Raw genomic sequence first — 25,238 nt, 5'->3', positions numbered from 1 at the left:
TAGGTTATACAATAATTTATTTAAAAATGTTTACAATCAATTATATTTTAAAGAAGGAAAAGATTTAGAGGGAGATGTCAATAGAACCAATACATATATTATCCTATAGATTAATAAAACGGAGATATATGGTACTTGACAAATTTTAAACAAATCTTCCATCTTTTTATTGAGAATATTTATTTTATTTAGTTTTTAGTTCAAAATTAACTTCATTGATTTCCTACGAATTTCTTTTCTTATTTAATCAATCAAAAATGTACCGGGACTCAAAAGGTCTCTTGTTCTTTAAAACGACTTATACTTTTATAAATTTTAGCTTATAAAATCATCAGGAGAATCATTTACTACTCATATATAAATCTATTGATATAGGGTTGAATTATTTTCACAAATTATTCGAAAAAAACATCCACTCAAAACTTCTACCCGGACTTCCCATTTAAACTCAACAACTGCCGGCTGCTGTTAAATTAACATCACTCAAATAATGGCTCACACAGACAGGAAATCGCACTCGAAAAGCCTCTCTTTTAAGCCTGGCTCTCATCGGGGGATGAGTTCGTGTATCAACCGTTAGAGAGAACCGAAATCGTCTTCTTCCTCACACACACTGAGACAGACCACTACTCAGAGTGACTTACTCGCTCCGACGAACTCGAGTTTGTCGCTTTTGCAGTCTTTTGTTTTTGTTTCTGCTTCTTGGACGGCGAGGCGACCAGTTTGTAGTTTTTGTTTATAGTAGTATCATCTTTGGCTTTGTTGTTGTTGGCTGCTTGCCTCAGAGTCTCTGGTCTGGTAGCAGCCGAAGTCTCAGTGCTCAGTTGGCTACCGAGCGCTGTTTTTTCCGCTGCCTTCTGCTTCTGCTGCTGCTGTTGCTGTTGGTGTTGTTGCTGCTGCTGCTGCTCGTCGTTCGTCGGATGTGATATTGCAAAGCAAAGCATCTGAGTCTCCGGCTTGAGGTCTGAGCATTTTGCAGAACCGCTTAACATCAGTCTTTAGTGATAGCTCGCGCTTCTTGCTCGCACGCTCGATCGCACGCCGCTGTGCCGCTCGCTGTGTGATTGTTGCCGCCGCCGTTACGTCTTACGTCTCCACAGGGGTTACGTTGTTTTGACCGCCGCTAAAAAATCGGCACACATCCCAAACAAAAATTCAAATTAAATCCCAGAAATTCCACATATGAGGAAGTTAAGAGCACAGCCCTTCGGTTGAACCTATTAAAAGTGTGAAATAGACCTCTAAAAAAAGGCGGTAAAAGAAAGCGAAGTATAACGAGTGCGCTTGCGCGGCCAGGAGTGCCCTCACACAAAGGTGTGTTCACTCTATAAAAAGCACTCACAAGTTATGCGAAAAAAGCAGGGGAAGCGGCAAAAAATAGAAAACTAAAGCAAAAAGCCAAAACAAATTTTTTAGAAATTATCAAAATTTTTAATTATAAAAACAACAAAGCAAAATATTAGCTCACATGTGATAAGCCCACGAAAAACAAAGCTCACACACAGGCCCCAAAAGATACACCTTAAACATGCTTCACGGTCGCCCAAAGTTCTAAAAGTCAAGTGCAAGTTTAGCAACAGGAAAAAAAAAACAAAATAACAACTCTATACGCTCAAGTGACGTTTTATTGGCGCAAGGTGAACGAAAAATAATAGCCCACAAAAAATAAAATACACAAAACGTAGAGTTCATGATGTTAGCAAACGCCAACCTTAAATGATATTCAAAAGTGCGCAAAAAATTAGAAACAATTTCGAAACTGCATTCACAAGCAAATAAATTGGATTAACTTGGTGGCTTGGAGGTAAGTTCAAAGGCTGCAGAAAACGAAACGAACGTTTGGGATCGCTTTTCGTTGATTTCTTTGGGGCATTCATCATCATGCGAACATAAAACTGGATAGAGAGAGATATGGGGACGATGATCGGGGTTCGAGATCGGGGAACATGTGAATTTCATTAACGAAAAGAATTCATAAAACAAAAAAATCAAAAGGAAGATGGCGATGCCAGATAAAGCTTGACAATCCGACTAACTGACGAACTGTCTACGACTGTCGCGGTCTGTATGATTTAATTATACAAGCCATATACCCAGTCCACACACACACCCAAAATATATACCCGTCTATACGAAAGTCTAGGAGATATAGCTCGGGGTTTAGAGTCGAACGGGGCATAACACCACACCACACGGATTGTGAGAAAGTTTTCTCTCGGCGCTTTGTTGACCAGTGCACTTTTTAGTGTGGCCATAAAATATGGCTAGATCAACAACAACAGCAAGGGCAGGGCAAATAAACTTTACGACTATATAACAGAATCAATGTAAGTCAAGTGCGAGCGGGATGGCAGCAGAGATATAGTCGCCGCACATGTTTGCTTTATAATGCAAATAGCGTGTAAAGCTTTATTTGCCAGAATATTTGTTACAAAAATTCGAAAACCAGCTAAGACCCATGGGAATGGCATCACCAGCCACACTGAACGAAATGAAACATAGGAGATGGGCTTTGATTGGAAAATTTTCCACTAAAACTTAGCTAGAGAGTAATCTTCCATCTTTTAAGCTAATTTTTCTGCAAGTGCATTTCTGACTCGCCTGAACTAGAATAAAGAATCTAACTTGGATTGCTTTTGCATGTGTCGCAAATATTGACAGAGCCCATATACTCAATGGCGAGTGCCTTGTAAGTTTGCAATGTTCTACAAACCGCCAAGTGTGCACTTATTCTAGTTAGCTGGGGCAGGCAATCTTCCTCCCAAGCACTGTTTTTGCTGGCCCCTTTCAAGACCACAGCCCAAGCCAATCCCAGTGCCAACACACAAGGAGAAACAAAATACATACTATTAGGTCTTTTAGCCAAGTATCACCATCCATAGTTTCCCACCGTCTCTGGAAAGACAACCCTTTAAGGAAGCTCTTTTCTTTGAGTGCACCTGGACTGATGACTGTCAAGAGTTGACTGGGAAATTAACACATCAAGGTCGTGTGCTGACTTGAACATCCTTAAGGGGGTCCATGCCAGGCCGGAAAACAACAATCGCCTCAAAAGGAGAGCACAGCAGGAGCGGCAGGGGCTGGGAGGCTGCAAAAGTGTGAAAGTATTTAGTGCAAAAGCGTTAACAGCGGCAGGCAGCAAAACAAGCTTACAAAATATCAAATGCAAATGTGGCAAGCAGGCCGCAAAGCGGACAACGAGCAGCAAACACCTGTTGTCAGTTAACATGCCACCTCGTTGTGCGGGGCATGAGGCGTGGAGACTGTGGGGAGGAAGTGTGGAGTGGGAAGTGGGTCTTCTGCCCAGGAGTGAGGCTCCGGCCCCGAGTGACTCACCCAGAATTCAGAGTCTCGAGAGTTTAAGATTGTGGGGTTCTCTGGGTGTTCTAGCTGATGTGAGCCATCCGATTGTCTTCCTAGCTCGTTTTGTAGGTGCAGCTAAGCAGTGCATCGCAATATTGATATTATTATTTATATTATTATTATTATTAGCTGCTAGCATTCACCAAGGTAAATGTCAGAAAGCCAAGCTGATTTTAAGCGATTCTTCCAATCAGTTTACTGCCAGCTATCGATTTAATCGGTGGGTTTACGTTTTAGATTGAAGATAAGAATTTATATAATTTTTGAATAGATAAACCATAATTTATGTGGGATACTTATTTTACTTAAAATATAATAAGAATTTGAGAAAGTAGATCATAGAAAGTATCAGTAAAAAAAGCGCATAACTTAAATAATTTTTTAACTTATTCCTTTTCAGCCAATTCGGTTGAGCACTTGGCGCCCAGCGATTCCCCGACTTCCATAATGATGAATCAGGATAATCCATATGCGGTAAGCGATCTCAAAATTCATACCGATTTTATAATAAGATATGGCCAGACAGAAAAACACAATAAAACAAAACAATAAGCATATACAGGGAAATAAAAATAAATATTTTACGAGCTAAATATTGAGCAAAGCCATAAAAAAGTTTATGACAATAATAATTTCATATGCGACAAGAGGACAGAAGTTGATGAGAATCTTTGGCAGGTCGGTCGGCTGGCTGGCTGGCTGGCTGGTGGGCAGCATTGATAAGATATGTATGATATGGCCCCAAAAGCATCAGCAAATCAAAGCGCTTCCGCATTTTCGAATATGGGCGCGCAGAATGAATTTATGAATTATGGGGTTTGGGGGCATGCATAATTGCCCAACAACAGCGACAGAAAGAGCGACGAAAATTGTGAGTAGCCTAAACCAGTTTACACAAATATCTGGCTAACAACGGCGAAAATATTTAAATGATGTCATAATTTTAATAGCAGAGAATACAACAAAACCGAAGAAAGAAAATAAAAATATTCATAATAATCATAATACACATACAAGCTACGTCAAGTGTTTCACCTGCTCCGGCTTTTGTCTGGGCCTCGCTTCAAAATTAATGCAGATCAATTAGTTAATGCTAAGAGAATTGCGTCGTCTATCCGAGCAATCCACATGCATAATTTTGGACCATTGTATTTGGGAGACTTGAAAAATATCGAAGACCCCTGGTGGAGAGACGAGAGATGGAGAAGAAAACACCTAAGTTGCTGCTAACATGGCACTAAATGTCAATATTTGAATATTAAATTTTATTTAAGTGCGTTTTTTATGATTTTAAGCTGATTTTCGTTTAGTCGATCAGTCGAATGCCGAAAAAACAGCCAGCCAGCCAGCAGGCCAGCAAAACATAAACCAAGTCGAATATCTCTTCTCAGCCAAAGAGGCGGTCCCAACGTAGTGTTAATTAGTTGAAATGTGAGACGATAAACTAAATGTTTGATTAAAATGAAGGCAACAACAGCACACACAACCGCCGCTTGAATTTGGGCCACTTTTGGATGGCTAACGATGGCTCGGAGCGGCAAGTTGGTAGCATTAGTTAATAAATTTATGAATATGAATCGGGTTGGGAATGACTGAGGAATTCCATTGGAAAGGACTAGGTCGAGAATCCGAAAATATAGCTTGATGTCATATGTATATCATCTTTTAGCTAATTAAAAATAAATGAAATATCTTCCAATAACTATTTAAAAAACTATATATGCGAAAAAAGAAGCAAAATCTTTAAAACATAAAAAGACTGAATGAATGGCACAATCATTTATGGATATTAGAAACCAATAATAATAAATTCCAATTAATATTTAACACAGATGAGAAAGAAACGTATCATGTTACTACCGCCTGAATCGGATTATATTTTAGATTAGTATGAACCCATAAAATTTGAATATTATGAGAGCAAATAATAAGTATCCTCTAACAACAAAAAGTTTATGAATTTTTGTATAAATAACCGCTAATATCTAGCAATTGTTTTTCTCTAATAAGTACTTCAGGCGCCGCCACCTCCCCACAAACCTGCATTAGCTGGCCATAAACGTACGAACATTTTAATGTTCTTGCAACATCTCCATATTGCCACGACCTTCGATACAATCACGCCTCCGAAATCCCGTTGATGACACGATGCTGGGAGAAAAAGAAAACTAATTTGCAGCATTTGAAGGCTGTGGGGGGCGGGACCAAGCCTGGCCAGGTCTGTTCTGGTCTGGGACCGGGAGAAAATGCATTACAATGTTGTGATGTATGTGAGAGAAGCTGGCCAAAGAAGTGGACACACTTGACTCCGGGCTGAAAGTCGGTTCCCATCTTCTGCCATGCGGCTTCAGTTTTCCCAGTTTTGGGGCACACGCATCTGGGGGCTTTGGCAAATCTTTTCTATTTGCATTGGCAGCAGATGAAGAGGCTGCCACTGCAGCAGCATCAACAGCATCGGCTTTGACTGCGAGTACTGACCATTTTGGTCATAAACATTTGCGTAATGGATTTTTTCATATTTCGTGTGTCGTTCTTGGTTTGTTTGTGTGGCTCCTTTTGCCTGTGGCTGCCATCGGGCAAACACACAAAGTAAATTAATTACGAGCTGCGAGAGGCTCATGCCATGCCAAAGTGCATATTTCCACGTTGGAAAATTCTTTCAACCCGGCAGCGGCAGCAGCAGCCTAGCGGCCTCTCTGGCCTCTTGGAAAAAGTAGCATGGGGGAAAAAAATTAGTTATAAATGCCCAAAAACTAAATAAGAAAAACACAAAACAGAAGCAGCAGGCAAATTAGCAAAAGCCCAAAAAGTTACACACACCGAAATGTAATTACTGCACTTACCCAGCGCCGGACTGTGGCGGCTTTTGTTGTACAATAGTTTGTTTGCTGGCAATTTTGTGGTCGGAAAAGCGGCCAGAAGACGCTGCCGGAGCTGCTGACGCGGAGCGGAGGACAGTGGCAGCATGTGTAGTGGGCAATTTTTCACATGCGTAGCCAGTTTGGGAGCCAAAAGCCGAAACCAAAGCGAACTCGAACGCAAACGCGGCTTGAGGACGATGAGATGAGAAGCTGTAAAAGTTGTCCGGTGGCGGCATCTCCTTCTCCTACTTGTTTTTCCAACCCAAACCACGGCATCCATGTCTGTTATTTTTTGTGCTTTTTCGCGGTGTGTATATGTACATGTTGCGGTTGATAACTCAATTAGAATGTTAAATTTATGTTCGCAACAAGAAATTAACTTGCAATTAGAAAATGCCTGACTGGAAGCGCAAAACGTAACGAAACGAAAGACTTAGGACACGAACTTGATGAGGAGGATGCATGCAGTTGAAGTGGAATTGGCGATACTCTTTTATGTTTATTAAAGGGCTCGGGGAAAGGCTTTTCAAATACTTTCTATTTCTTTAGCTTAGCTATTTTAGAGTTCGTCCCTATTTTAATAGAAATTTCTGGTATATTTGTCTCAAATACCATAGCCTTAGTGTAGTACTCTTTTGCAGTAATTATCACAGGCACAAAACAAATTGAAACAATTTAGCAAACGAAACCAAAGGCATAGACACACACTCATACATGTAATTGGTAGAACAAGTTGTAGGGCAACATGAGCTGGGTTAAGCTACGACTTTAGACAAGTCTATTGCCATGGTTTTTGGCCGAAAACTAATGATGATGATGCACTGCACGCATTTGCACTATTTATAATTCGTGAGCAGACGGAGCGGAGGATTGAGTGCCAAAAGATCAATGATGAATCCTCGACTTGATGACTTTACTAGCCGGGTCTAGAGTCTGGTCTAGAGGCATTCCTGGCCCGGCTGGCAGACAACTTCATTTGTTTGCAGATACATTTCACCGGGCCAGTAGAAAGAGATGAGATGAGATGACTTCATGTTGTGAGCCTTTTGGCACAACTTTGATTTGGTGGGCCGTACATATGTAATCAGTTTTCGGCGGACGGGACCAGAGCGATTTTCTCCCACCGCCGCCGCCGCCGATGCTCGATGATTAATGAGCGAAATTAGCCATAGCCCAGGTGGATGGCTTGGTTGGCTTAGGGAGAGAACACATTGCACATTGCATTGCCCAAAAGCAAAAAGAAAACGAAAGAGTTCTGCAGAGTTCGTTAGGCTCTTGCCAAATGACTTAGGCAGCGAACTTGAACGAACTATACACAATTACAACGCTCTTAAAACTGAACTTCCTCCCGAAAAGTACGTAGCAAAAAGAAACGCAACAGAACAGAGCCAAAAACCGAAATTGATGCTGACTTTGGCTTCCACCGTATGCATCATGTCATTATATCCGCTAACACAGACCCCAACCAGCTGGCTGGATAACCTTGACAAAAATCCTACAGCTGAATGCATTAGTAGACCAAAGAAAAAAAAAACAGCCAAGCAGACACGGCAGAAACTAACGACTTGCAAATGCGGCCGGCACAAAACAAAACGCTATTAAACTTCTATTATTTAAGTACTACATTGTGCACTGATACTGAAAGCGAAAACGAAGAAGATCGTCGGTCAGCCGACGATAATGAGACCCCAAAGACTCCAAATCCAAAGTCTCCGCCAGACTCGCTCCCCGTAGCTAACAGAGCAGAAATCCCAGAGACCCAGCACAGCGACCGAGTACTTTTTGCAAAATTATGCAATATTATGTAATTATACAGACAATCAACAAGTGGGAGGGCCTCTAACCGTCCAGCCACAAGGCTGGGGCTGAGGGGCTTGTGGTTGGGATTGGGCTTGGGCTTGGAATTGGAATTGGGGGGAGTTTCTGGCTATACTGTGCTAAAAGTTTTTATCGCTTGCACCACACGCTGATCGTGAAAAGAGTGCCTGGAAATAGGAAAAAATGTGAAAATGATTGGGGAGCATTATTTTCAAATTAGCGCGTGGCTTAGAGATAAGTTGGGGCAGGGTTTCATTTTAAGACTTCAAGTGCTTTATGCTTTTTGATTTATCTTATTTCAAAATATAATAATTTTTATTATTTAAGATGATGCTAAGGTTATCAAAAGACAGATTCAATAGGTTTAAAATATACATTTATAAAATGTTTAAAACTATATATCTTTAAAAGTCCTCTTATAGAGTATTACCTCTTTCAACTTCCCTAAACTTGGCTCGTTTCCCGCTCTGCTTTTGCTTTCGTTTTCAAGTTCAACACTTTGCCGCCACACAGAAAACTGTTCCAACTGGTTGCCCCGCCACTTTATTACGCTGATAACTTGGCGCCTAATAACGATAGATAACTGCAGGGGGAATTGTGTGGTGCGGTGGTGGGGCCCTTTTCCTCAAAGAAGCGTAACAAAATTGTTATAATTTTCGGTTTGTAATCCATAATAAAAAATAATAGCAGAGCTGGTGCTGGTGCTGGTGCTAGTGCTGTGGTTTTATCTTTCATTTGGCTTAAGGTCAAGGTTGTGCATCGTTTATTGGAGGCAAGTTGGCGTGGTTTGGCGAATAAGCGAGTTAGCGAGTCAGCGCACCGCATAATGAGCTGCCAAATTGTTAGAATTGTTTTCGAGTCAAGGCATTACACATTAAGCCAAGACGCAATCATGAAATTAACAGAAACCCTGCCACCCCCTCCTTAGTTCAGTCTATGCCATAAACGACCTCTGCACGACTGCTGGCAAAATGAGAAACTAAACAATTTAGCTCGGCAAATTGAATTAAATTTATATAAATTGCATATACTATAGGCAAATAGATACACATATATCGAAGATCATTGCATGCCCGCATGTCCGCTTACATTAGATCTCCGAAGCTCGGATCCCTCCCAGACTCGGTCTCCAGTCTCAGCTTGAGGTTCAGCTTCAGTTTCAGTTTCGATTGAGCAAATTGTGGCTATTGTTGTATTAGCTGTTTATTTTTAAAGCGCACTCGGCTACTACTAATAACAAATACCTCTGCCATTGTTGTTTCCACTTTATTTTGCACACACGTGACGGAGATTCCCCCGCATCATCGCCGATTTAGGGGGAGAGGTCTGGCATTGAGCGGAGATTGCGCAGAAGTCGAAAAGTAAACATCAACAATGCGAGCCCAATGATCATTTTTTGCCCCAAAACACCATTGCCTTTTTTATTATTTTTTCCGATTCCCACAAAGTCAACTCAGACCGCAAGTTAATTCAGTTTTAATTCATTGGGTTTCTTAATAGTTTTATGGAAAGTGAAACCATCTTTTTGTTATGTGAGCTTTGGGAATATCTTGAATCAATTGAAAGGGAAATTTATTCTGGCTTTAGGTGTAGGATAGTATATTTCATTGACTGCGGTTTTTCGTTTAATATTATTTGGGTCGAACTTAAAAAGACAAGCTTAACTTACAAGCCTCTATATCTAATTTACTCTCGTGTTCCACTTATGTTTTCTCCCAACATTTCAACAACTTCCCAAAAAATTCTCCCGTCAGCGATGACACCTAAGAATGAAAAAAAAGCTTGGCTTGGTTACCGCGAACCTATTTCATAAATCACCAAAGTAATTTTTCCACCAAACACTTTTCAACTTGGCCAGCTTTTCGGGTGAAATGGTTCCCATAGAGCCCTCCTGGCCCCAGCCCCAAATAAAAACAGTCAACCACATAGCATAGCCAAGGCACAAATTGCTCGTTTCGCAAAAAACACAACAGGCAGTAGCAGTGGCAGTGGCAGTAGCAGCAATATAGCAATAGCCAGCTGGGGCAACATTGCCAACAACAAGTACAAGCATTTCGCCGAGCACTGCTCTTATTTAATTGACTTTTGACTCCCCCGAAATCCAGCTAGATGCAACACGGGAAAACCAACAGCCACAGCATCGGAAGAGTTGGGAAAAATCAAAGAAAAAAAATACCTAGGCCACAGCGACTGAACCAAAGCTTACTCAGATAACAACGAGACAACAAACAAATAAATCGCATACAAAGAAATAGAAGCTTGAACCAACACAAGACTAAAAAAAAAACTAAACAAAAAAATAAAATAAGACAAACAAAAAATCGGGAAAGAATTGCTGGCTGCGCAAGTGCAAATAAAACGAAAGAAAAAGCCAGCGACAGGGAGCAGCGGACACATTTACTTATCGCGCCTCTTTTCAACAAGAAACGGTGGCAACTCTGCCACAAAGCGACCCAGGCTTGCAACAAAACACATGCAAAACTGTCCAATGTGTTGCCAAGGCAGGGATCGAAACCAAATTCCGAAAAACATCTGAATGCTCCACTGAGAGACAGTAAACTTTCAAAAAATTTGAACTTAAAAGATAGATCTTTTACTAAGAAATATAAGAAAAAAAGAGAAAACTTAAATTCAGTTCTTGTCATCAGAATCAGAATGAGAAATATATCCGTTTCATAATTCCCTATAAAGCTCTTTTTAAATAAAACTAATTCAGAGGAGTCCTGAAAAGTTTCTTCCTAGTTTCTTACAACAGTTCACTCAAAAATTTCTCCAAGTGCCGCATTTGACCAACTTCTGCTTCTGCCTTCGCCTTCGCCTTTTGCCGGCTTCTAATGATCCAATTCCCACGAGCCGCGACGCCGATGACACTGGCTGCAAGGTAAAGGAGCAGCTAGCAACTAGCAACTAGCAACTTGCAGCATGTAGCAGGCACCAGGCAGCTGGTGTAGACAAGCAACCACGACGACAAAGAGGAGCTTCCAATGCAAAAGCAAGAGCAACTGGAGGGGAAAAATAAAGAAATAGAAGGTGGAGGTTCGCCTCTTGGCTGCTCGCCTGTTTAAACAACTTTCAAAGTTAATAGTCTGCCCGGCGTCGAGACGTTTTCGGCCAAAAACCACCAGCCAACCAGCCAGCTAGCCAGCCAGCCACACCAGCCAAAGTCAAGCATACCACTGAGCTGAGCCACCGAAGCACCACAGCAGGAGTCTCGGGCCTCTTTCATGAATCATTTTTCTTAGAGGCAAAGAAAGCGGTTGCTTGGCTGGAAGGCTGCCTGCCTGCCACCGCCACCGCCTAAAATCCACCTCCATTCTGCACCCGCTGGATGTTGCTTGGTGGGCTGGTGTAAATGTTTTGCAAGTTGGCTGTTATAATTTTGTTCGGCTTTTATGGCCCCACCGCACACGGACACACAGCCACACGGCCGAAAAGGGGGCACCGCTGTGGGTGTGGGAGAAGGGTGGCCTCTGTCAGATATGGCGTATACGTAATGCGAAAATGTCTACTAATTAAAATGAAGTTTGGCTTTGAGGATTGCTTTGTTGGCTTTCGGTCGAGGCGATCAAAAACCGTGGGAAGAAGTTCATCAGGCCGCAATGGTTTGATTTTACAGGAAAGAAAGAGACATGACATTGAATTTATGGTAACTGGCATTCAACACTAAATGGTTATGGCCAGATCCAATAAGACATTAAGAGAAATGAGTCTACCTAATGACACATTCCTTCACTAAAATATTACAAACATACTTTGCCCAAAACACACATAACTTGTAAAAGTTGCTGCTTGTATTACCCGAGTGTCAAAATATTGGACTTCTCAAAAGTAAGAATTCCAACACTTTACAGCCAAAAGTTATACTTGTTGGTGGCTGTGTGTAACTCAACTTAGGAGGCATTCAAGGCCAGGCTAAGCCCAAGCAGGCTGACAATTTTCAGACAACCAAGTCAGCAATCTATCCATCCAACCAACCATTCATCCGCTCAGCCATTCATGGTGCAATCCATTCATTTTGTCGCATCCTCTATTTGTCTGAATTGTCTGCCTGCCATGCTGAGCACAAGATTTATTTCCAAAGTTATATCTGCACTGGTTTTTCGATTCGCATACGTCAAGTGAAGTCATTGGCATCTGGTGCAGTTCGAATTGCTCACTGAATCGAACTGACAGCATTTTATGCCAAATCACTGCAGCCAAAAAAGCACAACAGAAAAAAACTGCCAACTAAAAATGCAATTTTCGAAGCGCTTACTAATTTGTTAGCCAAGCTCTCTGGCCTTTGTGATTAATTTCGTTGAACATTTCACCTGCGGCTTGGGCTGTCAATTGCAACGATCGATACGAGTACACCTCGAAAAAAAGAGTCCACCTCCAGCTACAGCTCTACAGCTTAGCTCTAGCTCTGGCTCAAATGTAGCAAGTTTCTATGGGCAAACATATATGGCTAATATGTGTATGTGTATGGAGCCAATTCCGTAAAGACGCGCACGCCGAAATGTCAAGTCAAACACTTGTAAGCAACAATTGGCACAAGTTTGTTAGTTTGCCGTTGCCTCGCTTTTGCCTAAGCTAACATTTAAAATTGTAACAAATGCCACAGCTATCGGTGAACGTGTGGCTGCCAGCCAACAACTGAGCCAAAGCCAAAGCAACATCAATGGCAGCAGCAACTGGGGGGAACTGCAGCCACATTGAGCATTGCATTCGAGTCTCGGAAACAGAAGAAAACCTCGCACATTTTGTACGCATTTGCATAACAAGAAAAATGGCAAAAAGATGTTAGAATGATACGGGAATTGTGGATACTCTAATATGGGATATGTTAGCTTACTTGCTAGGAGACACAAATGATAATATAGGGAGTATATCAAAAGTAATATTAATATTTATACCATCATAAACAATTCTAATATTATAGTGTCTCTCACATCCTCCATAGATCCTAACCCATACAATCCACAAAAAATTATTGTACAAATATTTCCATTTTCAACTTGAACACTGCAAATTGCTTACAAAGTTCTCAGGAAAATGCAAACCTCTACCTTTGTTTTGCTCCTATGGACCAGCCTCTCCCACTTGACGTTTTCCTGTCAATTTTTCAGCATAATTTGTACTATTTTTGTCGGAAGATTTCAAATTTTAAACGGAAATTGCACAAACACTTGGCACTTGGGCGCTGAAAGCTGCTCGTCGATGGCAGCAGAGAAAGAGAAAGACAACGACGCGGCTGCCTGCTGTAGAATACAATTTAAATTTCACATGAGCTCATAAAAATAGTTACAAATTAATTATAATGACAAACAGAGAGACGAGACCGAGACCGAGACCAGGCTAGGCCAAAAGGGGTAGCTGGCTGGTGAAGAGGGGCGGGACAACGACGAGCATTATAAATCCAAACGTTTCCTGCTTGACAGCTTGAAGAGTTTCAGAGCTGCAACAGTAACAGAAACAGAGTCTGGGGCCAGGCCAAGACGGCAGCAGCTATGAGATGCTTCAGAGTTGCAAACCCTGCTAAGCACTTTTCATCATCGCGATAATCATCATCTGCAGCAGCATGATCATCACAGTTCATAATTATAGTGTTTGACTTTGGGTTTTATGTAGCTTAAGACAGCAAACAGCGACGACGACAGCGACAACGACAACAATTAGCTAAGTACGAAAATCAAAACGAAAGACTTAAGCAACGAACTCGAAACTCGAACTCGAGCTCGAAGCCTAGCCAAGCAAGCGATAAACGATGATGGATTGACTTTCCAGGGCTGCTGGGACCCCACTAAAAATTACCGCCATGCGGCCAACAGTTTTGCACAAAAAAGGGAGAAAATAGTGGAACAAAATAAGGGCGTTTTCATTGGCCATTCAGTGATTGTCAAACAAAGCATAAATCAATCATTAAATTAAATTTTCGTCGGGGGTAAAATATTGGGCAACACTTACACTATCTCGAAATACCAAATAATACTTTTGAGCTTAAAAATAGCCTGTTGTTGTCCGCCAGAAAAGACAAACCCCTGCAAAAAGCCAGCCAGCCAAAAAAATAAATTCTCACTGCCCGACTGCGAATAATTCCGCACGCAATGGACAAACGCAAAACTGAAAGATTTCCTATGATTGATCACTCCCCTGAGGGGTCTCGAAGGGCAGGGCCCCTAGAAAATGTGTGTAAAATTTGTTGTGTGTTATTTTTTTGACAAATTGCCTAAGCATAAAGGCCGCGTGACTAAGCAAAGAGGAGTGCTGCGGCAGGAAAAGCAAAAGAAATGCAGCTGACTCTCGGCTAGGCTCAAGAGAAAAAATTCAAAAAGAAAGCCAGAAAACATATCAAACATGCGATATAACCATTTTGACAAATTCCACTCCTCTTCTTGGGAATAAACGAGTTTGCAATGCCGACATGACTCATCTCATCCGATTAGCTGGAGGGTTAGGAATAGTCTCACAGACTAGATCATTTTTTCGCCATACGAAATGGCTTACAAAAATTCTAAGTTCTATGTAAGAAGAGACAAAATAGAAAATATATTGTCTATATTTTAAGGAATAGTCTTAAATGTTAAATAAATGTCCACAACAGATGACGGATATTCATAATTATTATAAAATTTTAACTACTCATTAAAACGCGGTGTAAAACTTCTGTAGATCTATTAATGTCAAAGATTATAATGCTATGCAAAATTCAAATAAAATGAAAACCATATAGCCGGAGGGTTTCGTTAGTTGTCTAAATGAGCAGTAGTAGTTGCCGGGCTCTATTAAGTTTTAGTCTGATAATTTAGAAAAGTAAAATGTTAATAGGAATTCCGACGGCACGACCTGTACTAACTACTGTTTAAGTCTGGCTTGTAGGTGCAGTCTGTTTAAGCCGAGTTTAGCTAATCGCACCGAACAGGCGTTTGTTTTTTACATTTTTATCCGCTCATCAATGCGCCACAAGGCAGCAGCAACACTGTCTTCTTCTTCATTGTCGACGAGTCATGAATAAAAAACAAAAATAGTAAAAAAAAAAGGCGAAAAAAACTTAAAAAACTAGAACAATTTGCTGTGGCGCACAATGAACAAAGCGAGGCAATTGCTTTGTGCATGATTTCATTTTAATTAAATTATGTTTTTGCCTCTTGCCTGCGCTTTTTTATAATTGCATGCGAACAATGTTGTGGCTCGAACTGGCCAACGAAGGGGGCAGAGGAGAGGGTGGTGTGGGGGATGTGCAAATTTGAATTAGTATTAGTACACGCCAGTCAAGGTCAGGCAATTATCATAATTTTTTTCAAATTTTTTTGCCTGCCAAAAAGAAGCACTAGCAGCAGCAAAAAAAAAACTGAAAATAAACAGAAACTAAAACCGAGTTTGGACTTGGTCTTAATGGCACTTAGCTCTTAACAGCTCCGAGCGAGGCAACCCAAGCTCGAAACTGGAGTAAACGTGCCTTAAATGAATTTTAATAATTTTATTTAATTTTTTTTTTGCTCGGTGCCTCTTCTGTGCGATGGTGAGCTTAATAAGCCATATAACAAAGCATCTTATTATTATGTATATATAATATTTTTTCATTGCATCATCGGGGTATGAAAAATTATAAATTCTACTTGCTATTTTTGCTGCGCGTTAAGGTTAACAACCAAACAACATCAAACAACAAACAGAACAGCAATCGCCATAATTAATCACATACAAAATCAACAGCATCCACTATTGTGGATGATGACTGGTGAAGTTTTGCGGGTATTTATGGTTATTTTTTTTATTTCAGACGTCTATTTGTCTTGAAATCAACTTGTTGCACTTCTGCCGAAATGGGGGAACTTTTATTTTTGGAAAATATACCAACTAATTATAATAAATTGGCTCTGTGCAGTCGAAAAAACTCATCAATATTCGCATGCCATCAATAACATAGCTAGTCGTACAAAATGGTTTTGAAGAAAAAAAACAAATACATAGTATGACAAAGACAAGTTATTTATATTTGTGCATATTTAATTAAAAATTGTGTTGAACTGGTATCTAATTTATAACACTTTCACTTAATGGCCAATCTAATTGTGTCTTTAAATCTTTTTGTTGAGCGCTTTTTGGGCAAGATATCAAATAAACGTTTAATTTTCCTTGAGAATTAAAATTGGAAACAGGTTTTGAGAGGGCTGATTGAACAGGAACTGGAAGTTATAATATAGATTAGGAAAACTTTTAAAGCAGCCCCCTTACTAGCAAGATTTCGCTTTTATTAGCCAAATTAAAGTGAACTCACAAATCAAAGTCTAAGACCGAGCTTAACATGACATTCAACAAGTTCTGTTGGAGTACTCTTGATTGGATCTGTTGGAAAAAATTAGTATAGACGTATAGACAAGAGATCTTGGCCAGTTAACCCGTATAGAGATTCAGTCAGCGAGGGGAGAGCTCAGTGGCTGGCGGTTAGAATGTGTCGCTTGTCTGTTGTAAAATAAATGTTTATGGCTTTTTAATATTGCACATTGTCTGCATAAATTTCACGGCGTCGCTCATCTGCAACGTGTTTTGGGCCCTGAATCGCTGGCTGGCCCACACTCTCTGCCTGTCTCGATGTGATTTAAAATCAAACTAAATCTGCTGCCAATCCACAGGTTGTTGAAACTTGAAACTCATAATTTTTAATTTATTTTATGTGATTTTTATTTGTCGATTAATCCCAGGCAGCCAGGCAGGCAGACAGCCATCCAGTCGGCCAGCCAGCAAGGCAGTCAGTAACAAACGGCAACAATAATAACAACAACAAAACCCCACCACCGATCCGACCTGACGACGCTTTATGAAACCTAAACGTAGGAAATTTATTTCCTACTCAGAGGCCGAGTGCCGAATGCCGAGAGGCCCAGAGACCCAAAAGCCGGGCCAAAACTCACCTCCAACTCAACACATAACACGAAATCAGATTAGCATGTTTTACAGCCAAACAAGGCACCTACTACAGGAAAATAAGGAACCCGGCCTGAACGAACTAAGCCAATTGGCATGGCATTCTTATAAGACCTACTGCTACTACCCCCACCGCCACCACCCTGGGGGATTTGCTTATTGGAATTGGATTGTCCGCGAGGAGTCGAGGGACCTGAAAAGTGAATGTGTTGAGAGTGCTTTCTCCTACTTTGTAAAGTGCCAAATTGTTTGTGGCCCGCAAGAATTATGGCCAAGAATCGGCCGTGGGCCAATTGGAGCTATAAAACATAACAAAGGCTAGCGGGAAAAAGTGCCCATCTGTGCCTCGAGTTTTTGGGCTTCTGGTTGGCCAACCAATTTCCACTTGTTTTGATATATTTTTAACGTTTTTCAATTGCTTAAAGGTCTAATTTATTTTCAAGTTTAAGGAGGTTTTTTAAGACTTTGAGGGTTTCTTTAAATTGAAATTCTTATAGGTGTTGTGAGTTATTAGATACTTGTGCTTTATTTATAAGAAAATATAAGTCTTTTTATGGAGAAACCGGTGCTAAACTAAGATCTAAGCCTTACAAGTAATAGGATAGTATTTCCTTTAATCCCCCAAAAAATTGCGTTAAGTCTCCCACGATCAGTCGCATGACATGGTTGCCCCCCTTTTTGTAGAACCCCAAAGTGTACCCCTCTTTGCATGTGCGCGTGTCATTGGAGTTTTTGCTCCAGTTCCTGCTACAAGTGGCAATTGGAAAAACGCAATTTCCCCGCCGCTTGCCAACCTGACAGGCCAAGGCTTAGAGGCTTAGAGACCAAAAGCCAACTCCTGGTCGGGCGCACAAAAAACAACAATTGATGGCAATTTGTTGATAAACATTTCGCTCGCAATAAATAAACAAATATTCCCTCAGCTACAAGTTGCGCCTATTTTGGGGGCATGCGGCATGGGGAATGTGGCATGGGGACAGGGTGCAGGATAGGAGTTTACAGGGTTTGCCATATAAATGCAAATGTTTCTTGTTTGCTCAGCGAGTGTCTGCGAGTGTGTGTGCTCTGAGGCAATTTTTCATTTGATTCCATCTTCATATTTTATTACGGACCTCAGCCAGTGAGGAGTCTTGGCCGGCCGGGAGGGAGATAGTTCATGGTCGGGTCCGTTTGTTTCTTGGCCAGGCCAGCAGCATTGGGGGCTCTCCTTTGGGCCCGGCTTGGCTCGCCCCGGCCTGGCCTGTTTCCCATTTCCATTTGTCGTCGTTCGTGCTCTTTTGCGTTTTTTTTTGTACCTCGTTGATACCAATTCCGCGATATGACAAACTATGTTTGCATTTTAATTTTTAATACGTGTGAATTTCGCTGGCGGCTGCAATTGGAATGGAATGGTACTGGATTATTCCCCAGACTCTCTGGGGGTTTTGCCAGCGATGGAGAGCTCTAGATGCTCGTGTCATGATTTGCTGTTGCTTTTAATTGAAATTTTATGAATTTATTGCCTTAGTTTTAAGTCTAGGAGTCTGGTGCCATTGCTGGATTAAAGGGGGAGGCACTGGCACTGAACTTAAGGGGCTAGAGAATCTCTAAAATCTTATATATACAATTTTCGTATCACAATTTTTGTTACAATACTCCTCCGAAACGGCTTTTGTGAGCGTATTGAGTAGGTCTGAGAATCCACCAAAAATCGCATATAAAGTGAGTTCCTACCTCCTAACAAATCACGCTACCATAGCATTCTAACTCAATTTAAACTGGGGCAAAATACCTTCATCTTTAAGTAAATACTTTAATTATATTTATAAGTCTTTTGAGCAATGCCAAGAAAACGCAAAGGGTGTAATTTGAGCCGTGATACAATTAGATCTCGAAAAATGCGAAATAGAAGATCCAAAAGAACCGAAGAACAAATCCAGCAACAAAATGCTGATGAACTTACTGATGAAATAATACAGGTACATCGAGCATTTATATCTGATTCATTCCTGCGTCTTGCATTCCAGTATGAGCCTGATATTGAGTGACATGACATCTTTCAGAGCAACAAAAATAGTTCGAAATACTAATGCAAATGGTCAACATTAAAATTCGAAATTCAAAATCTGAGGCCAAGCTTATCCTTAAATGGGCTCACTGCTGCCAATGCCAAACAAACCACATAAATTCTTACAAATCAACTTTATAGATGTAGATTTGATGACTTTAGACGACTTTAGATATACAGATGACTTTATATTACAAACATAAGTCTAGAACCGAGTAAATTTTGTACAGAAATTATAAAGTCATCTAATATAATACTTATATAATACCATATTCTCATGCCTTCTGTGTTCTTGTTTATTTGCAGATGAATCAGACTTGCAAGGTGTGTGGAGAGCCGGCGGCTGGTTTCCATTTTGGAGCCTTCACATGTGAGGGTTGTAAGGTGAGTTTAGTTCTAGAAAATAAGGATTAATTATTTTAAAGACTAGTTATTTAAGGCCCCACTTGCTTCGCTTAAACGAAGTTAATATTTCCCAAACTCTTGCGCCAACTTAGATATTCCTTAATGCCACAGCGTTTCTCGTATCAATCGCTTCAATCGATTTCAATAAATCGAATTCACCGCCTTCGTGAGGCAAATACTAAGCTGAAAAAAAAAAGTTATGAGGCCATTCTCTCCGGCAAACTGGAATGTTGAGTTCATCATAAAAGTGGCAGAGGGGAGTGGAGGAGCAGGAGTTGCTGGCAACAAATGGATGCCCCAGGCTAAGGTCAAAGTTAAACAAAGCGCCCCACAAATAATTGATTTAAATACGAATGCTCCTTTAATGGTGGGATGATCATTTTTTGTTCGTTTCGCTTCGATTTCGAGTTCAGTCGAGGGACTTTAGTTTTATTTTTTTTTTTATTTATCGTTGTCGCTATTTGTGTTTAGTTTATTTTTTTTTGCCCACGCCAAGGAGAAAAGGTCAACTAACGTACAATTTGTGGGTCAGCGTTATTTGATTTGTGCTTGGGCCTCGTTCGCAATGGCGTGGGCCTCGCTTGGCTAATTTAACGCCCACAAGAAGTGGAGGCCCAAGCTGGAAAACAAACAAACAAAAGTGAATCTGCCTCGATGCACAAAATTGCTTGTAAATAGTTGTCCGTCTGTCCGCGTGTCCGTCACTCGGTCGCTTCTTGAAACGAAACTGAAAACTTGAAAACGAATAAGACACAAAAAAAGAAGCAGAACGGGGCTGAAATCCTCCGTTTCCATTTCCATTTCCGACCCAGTAATCTTGATGCCCAATTAACCTTAAAAGTGGATTTTCGCATTGTTTCTGCTTCTTTTTTTTATTTTTTTGTATTTTCTGTTTCGGTTTCGACTTCAGTTCAATTTTGCGCTTCGTCGTCAGCATCAGCACCGGTGTTTCTTCCATTCAAAAGCTCCACCTACGATCACAAAACGACGTCTCTGAATGCTGACAAACAGACTGAAAGTCAGGCAGTGGCACTGGGAGAAAAATCAGTACGATTTGGCACAGAAAAGTACTTCCAAAACTAAGTAGAAAATCTACTGAAATATTTTTCCATATCTAATTTTAAGAGGGTCCTTGGAACGGGGGAAGAAAGACTTTCTTTCTTAAATAGCAATTATCTTTAACTTTACCCACATTTTTCTCCAAGTGCATCCATTCAGTCAGTCATTTAGCCAGTCTGTCCCTTTTGGTTGATTGCAAAGCCAGGCAGGCGGGCAGGCCGTGAAGCGTTGGTGATTTACTGCCAACATTGCAACTTGGCATAAGTGTTGCACAGCCATAACCTTTGCAACATGCAGCATCAGCAGCAGCAACTGCAGCAGCAACATGTTGCTGTCCGTCTGCGTCCCGGTCTCAGTCTGTGCTTTTTTTTTTGGTTTCTTTCTCAGCTTTTTGGGCTCTCAGCTTTTCATGGCTCCTCCGCATTGAATTAAATTGTTTGTTTGCTTTGTTGCAATTGATTGTGGTGCCCCAGCCAACGGTTAATGCCGTATACCCGGTGGTGCCGAAGGTGTAGGTGGTTGCCGCTTGTGCATGTCGATTTGGTTTATTTCTTCCCTCGTCGCTTTTTTGGAATCTTTTATTTTTTGGATTTTTGGTAGACCGTTTAAAGAGGTCTCGGTCTCAGTCCCCAACAGACAATTGATGAATCATCACAAAAATTTAATGAGATATTATTGTTGAGCACTGAAAACGTTTTATTGAATGACATCATGGGCTGGAATCAAACAGGGAAGGTGCTGAAGAGGTTTGTTTTCTTTAAACAATGAATGGTTCGCTTGCGAAGGCGCCATGTACCCCTCTTAGTATTATCTTTTATTTATCGACCCTCCTATCCCTCATATAACCCACTCATTAATCATATATTCCCTTTATTTGTAGTCCTTCTTCGGTCGCTCGTACAACAACCTGTCGTCCATCTCGGACTGCAAGAACAACGGCGAGTGCATCATCAACAAGAAGAACCGCACCGCCTGCAAGGCCTGCCGCCTGAAGAAGTGCCTCATGGTGGGGATGTCCAAGAGCGGCTCCCGCTACGGCAGGCGCTCCAACTGGTTCAAGATCCACTGCCTCCTGCAGGAGCAACAGCAGCAGGCGGTGGCGGCGATGGCGGCGCACCACAACAGCCAGCAGGGCGGAGGTGGCGGAGTTCCCGGAGGATCTGGCGGTGGCGGAGGCGGAGGCGGGGGACTTCCCAACGGGGTCAAGGGCATGCCGGGTGTTCCCCCACCGGCAGCTGCGGCGGCGGCTCTGGGCATGCTGGGACATGCCGGGGGCTATCCGGGTCTCTATGCGGCGGCTACTGCCGGAGGGGCAGTGCGCAGCAAGGAGGAGCTAATGATGCTAGGACTGGAGAGCAGCGGGGAGTATGGGGCCCTAAAACATCCTGTGGTGGCCTCGCCCTCCGTAAGTTCCCCCGACTCCCACAACTCGGACAGTTCCGTGGAGGTAAGTTCAGTGCGAGGGAATCCACTGCTGCACCTTGGCGGAAAATCCGGATCCGGAGGTGGAGGACCTGCCGGTGGTGCCGATGGCAGTCAGTCGAGCGGCGGTGCAGTGCCGGGAAGGCCTCCACAATTGCGCAAAGACCTGGCGCCCTTCCTGCCGCTTCCTTTCCCCGGACTAACTTCCATGCCCGTGATGCCACCACCCGCGTTCCTGCCGCCCTCGCACCTTCTCTTCCCCGGCTACCACCCCGCCTTGTACTCGCACCACCAGGGTCTGCTGAAGCCCACCCCGGAGCAACAACAGGCAGCTGTGGCTGCCGCGGCGGTGCAGCATCTCTTCAACTCCAGTGGCGCTGGCCAGCGATTCGCTCCCGGCGCATCCCCCTTTGCCAACCACAACCAGCACCAGCACCACCACAAGGAGGATGATCACTCCGCACCACCCAAGAGTCCAAGCAACCACGCCAACAACAACAACCATCTACTGAGCAATGGAGGCACCGCCGACGAGATCACCAAGCGGTTCTATCTGGACGCCGTTCTGAAATCGCAGCAACAGAGTCCACCACCTCCGGTGGCAACCACCAAGCTGCCGCCTCACTCCAAGCAGGACTACTCGATCTCCGCTCTGGTCACACCGAACTCCGAGAGTGGCAGAGAGCGCGTGAAAAGCAGACAGAGTAACGGTCAGGTGGAAGAGGACGATTGCGAAGGAGGCAGGGTGGAGGACATTGTCGACGGAGAGGAGGACGAGCACGATGAGGAGGAGGAGGATCTGGTGGTCTCCATGACACCGCCGCACTCACCTGCTCACCGCCAGGAAGCTCAGGTCAGAGGCTCCAACGAGAACTCCAGTTCAGGGCAGGACAACCCCATTGATCTGAGCATGAAGACCACTGGCAGCTCGGTGAGCAGCCAAAGTAGTAGCCCCGACATCGAACCGGAGCCAGAGATCTCCAGTGATGGGGAAAAAGTACCAGATACACCCCACGATGATGAAGAAGAGGAGGACCTCAAGGTGACCACTGAGGAGGAGGAGGATGATGATGAGGAACGAGAAGATATCGAGCCAGAAGAGCCACAGGAAGAGGACAACAGCACTTCGGAGACAGTAAAGACCAGCATTGAGAAACCCTCGAAAAACAACAACAACAACAGTATCAGCAACAACAACAACAATAACAATAATAATAACAATAGCATCTTAAGCGACAGTGAGGCCAGTGAGACGATCAAAAGGAAGCTGGACGAGCTAATAGAGGCGTCCAGTGAAAACGGTAAGCGTCTGCGACTGGAGGCTCCCGTCAAGGTGGCAACCTCCACGGCCCTGGACCTGACCACAAAGGTCTAAGCACACAAGCCCCATTTCCAAATAATGACAGAGTTATCAGACACTGAAGATCGATGATCCCCCGCTAGGAAAGCACCAAAAACACACAGATATCAAGCATAATAAAAACAAACAAAATATATGTATACGTAGGGAAAACAATAAACGCATGTGAGTTATATAAATAATACGAGAAATGAAATGGACTCGTGGGGGCAGCAGCTTCAGACTCTGATTAACAAGCGCTAAATACGAGTTCGTGCCGTTTTGGCTAGATGTTATCACATCGTTTAAAACAACTAACCAAATTGCCAAAATATGCAAAAGTCGATCGGCCCCCGAAACGCTCCATTTGCATACTCGGCGGCGGAGACCCCAAAAACTATAACAAACAAAAATGTTATGTTTTGAATAATTTTATTCACTGAATTATAAACAAATTTTTCGGTTGCCCCGCTGAACACAAAAGCGGCAAGAATTAAAAAAGAAAAATCAAAATCCACAAAAAAAAAATTGAAAATCTAAACAAATGATAAATACAAAAAAAAAATAGAAACTGTAGCAAAATATGCAAAAAGGGCAGCTTATCTGTATCGTGTATGCATAATAATATCGTAGTGGAATTTGTAGTTTTTAAGTTTCGTTTTCTTCTAAGCTATAAACCATATATAACGTATAAAGGTAAATGATTAGCTATTATTTAGACATTTCCAGTCCCCCCCCATCCAAGAGTATTTGTTAGTTTAATAAACATTTAATACGATAGACAAATTTTTGTGTAATTCTACTCGTTTTGAGGTACGCTCGAGTTTTTAGTCACAATTAGCAAATTTTTAAATTTACAAATTAAAAATGATTTACATCTAAAAGTATAATACCATGTAGAAAAGCAAAGCACACACAAAGTTGTATAGCAAATAGCATAAATTATTAATATTAATGTTGCATAAGTATTTTCCTTTTCGTGTGATGATTTGGTATGCAAATCAGTCGAATTGATGATCGAGAAAATTATTATTGCTATCACCACAAATAAATACAAATAAATATTTAGATGAACAAGAGTTTATTTTATTGATTGGGTTTGGTACGGTCGACAATCCACGAATCTGGATAGCCGGAGAAAGCTGATTTCTCAGACTCCTGCGGTGCAGCTTCGCCCGATGCCCAGATGGCAATCAATAAAAAGCATCTGCTGGATAAATGTGTCGCATAAAATGTATCTCTCCTCGTGCACTCGGAGCGCCGAGCAGCTTAATTAGAAATTATCCCAGCCAGGAGTCTCAAGTCGCAAGTCTTAGCCTGAACCAGCTTCTATAACCTCCTTAACCCCTTTCACACAATCGGCACAAAACGACGACAACAACCTGCAGTTCCCACAATGCCAGGAGGCCATGAAAGAACTCCTCTCGATGTGCATACCAGCAGCCAATCAATCCGAAATCTATTTCAATCAATCTTTGCGTAATTGTAAATACTTTCAACATATTTCGCCCGGCTTCGGGTTTGAGCTCAGATGCTTCTCTTTTTTTTTTTCTCCGAAACGTTGTCTGTCAGATAGACAGACGGACAAACGGACAGACTGACGGACAGACAGGCAAAGTCGACAGCAAATGGCGCGAAAATTATAGCAAAATGCTAGACTTTGGGACCTGAATCCGTTTCTATTTATTTCACACTTGAATTGATGCACAGCACCAGATTGACATTTTGCAAATGCTCCTCACAGCACTCGACTCGGCGGCTTGGTGGATCGGTGGCTCGGCGAATCCACGGCCCCGGAGGAGGCAATTGCCAATTGGCAAAATCGCAGCACAGAAGCTGTGAGCGATTCGAGCGACAAAACGATGCCGATGCCTTCTGGGCTCTGGGCTCATGAATGAGGTTTCGTTTCAATCAATCACTGAAAGAAAATTTCAAGCACTGATTCAAAATTGAAGCAGTAAAATGATAAAGAAAAAGTACTTTATAGAGCAAGTTAAGAAAAGAACTATGAATCGAT

General features: G+C 42.1%; 1 protein-coding gene across 3 annotated transcripts; it reads left to right on the top strand.

Moving 5' to 3' along the window:
- Positions 1-708: 708 nt before the first annotated feature.
- knrl (knirps-like) lies at positions 709-24,300 on the top strand. Of its 3 annotated transcripts, none has more exons than XM_070280078.1 (4): positions 709-962; positions 3,764-3,837; positions 19,303-19,380; positions 21,341-24,298. In XM_070280078.1, exons 2-4 carry the CDS (start codon positions 3,811-3,813, stop codon positions 23,255-23,257), a joined length of 2,022 nt encoding a protein of 673 aa, XP_070136179.1. In that variant the 5' UTR covers positions 709-962; positions 3,764-3,810; the 3' UTR covers positions 23,258-24,298. The 3 variants fall into 3 exon arrangements, with proteins under 3 accessions (XP_070136179.1, XP_017098456.2, XP_070136178.1); XM_017242967.3 differs by having other exon boundaries at positions 710-1,804; XM_070280077.1 differs by lacking the exons at positions 709-962; positions 3,764-3,837 and adding an exon at positions 18,691-18,907 and having other exon boundaries at positions 21,341-24,300.
- The last annotated feature ends 938 nt before the right edge of the window (positions 24,301-25,238 follow it).

The sequence above is a fragment of the Drosophila bipectinata genome, chromosome 3L (genome assembly GCF_030179905.1).
Source record: "Drosophila bipectinata strain 14024-0381.07 chromosome 3L, DbipHiC1v2, whole genome shotgun sequence".
NCBI lineage: Eukaryota > Metazoa > Arthropoda > Insecta > Diptera > Drosophilidae > Drosophila > Drosophila bipectinata.
Note: the sequence above shows the minus strand (reverse complement) of the source record. Positions and strands in the feature narration are given on the sequence as shown.

Excerpts from the sequence above, each read along its gene's own strand:
- knrl (XM_070280077.1), top strand. The coding sequence starts at position 18,770 with ATGCCAAGAAAACGCAAAGGGTGTAATTTGAGCCGTGATACAATTAGA. Across the intron at positions 18,908-19,302 it reads TTACTGATGAAATAATACAG|ATGAATCAGACTTGCAAGGT; the intron begins GTACATCGAGCA and ends GTTTATTTGCAG. Across the intron at positions 19,381-21,340 it reads TCACATGTGAGGGTTGTAAG|TCCTTCTTCGGTCGCTCGTA; the intron begins GTGAGTTTAGTT and ends CTTTATTTGTAG.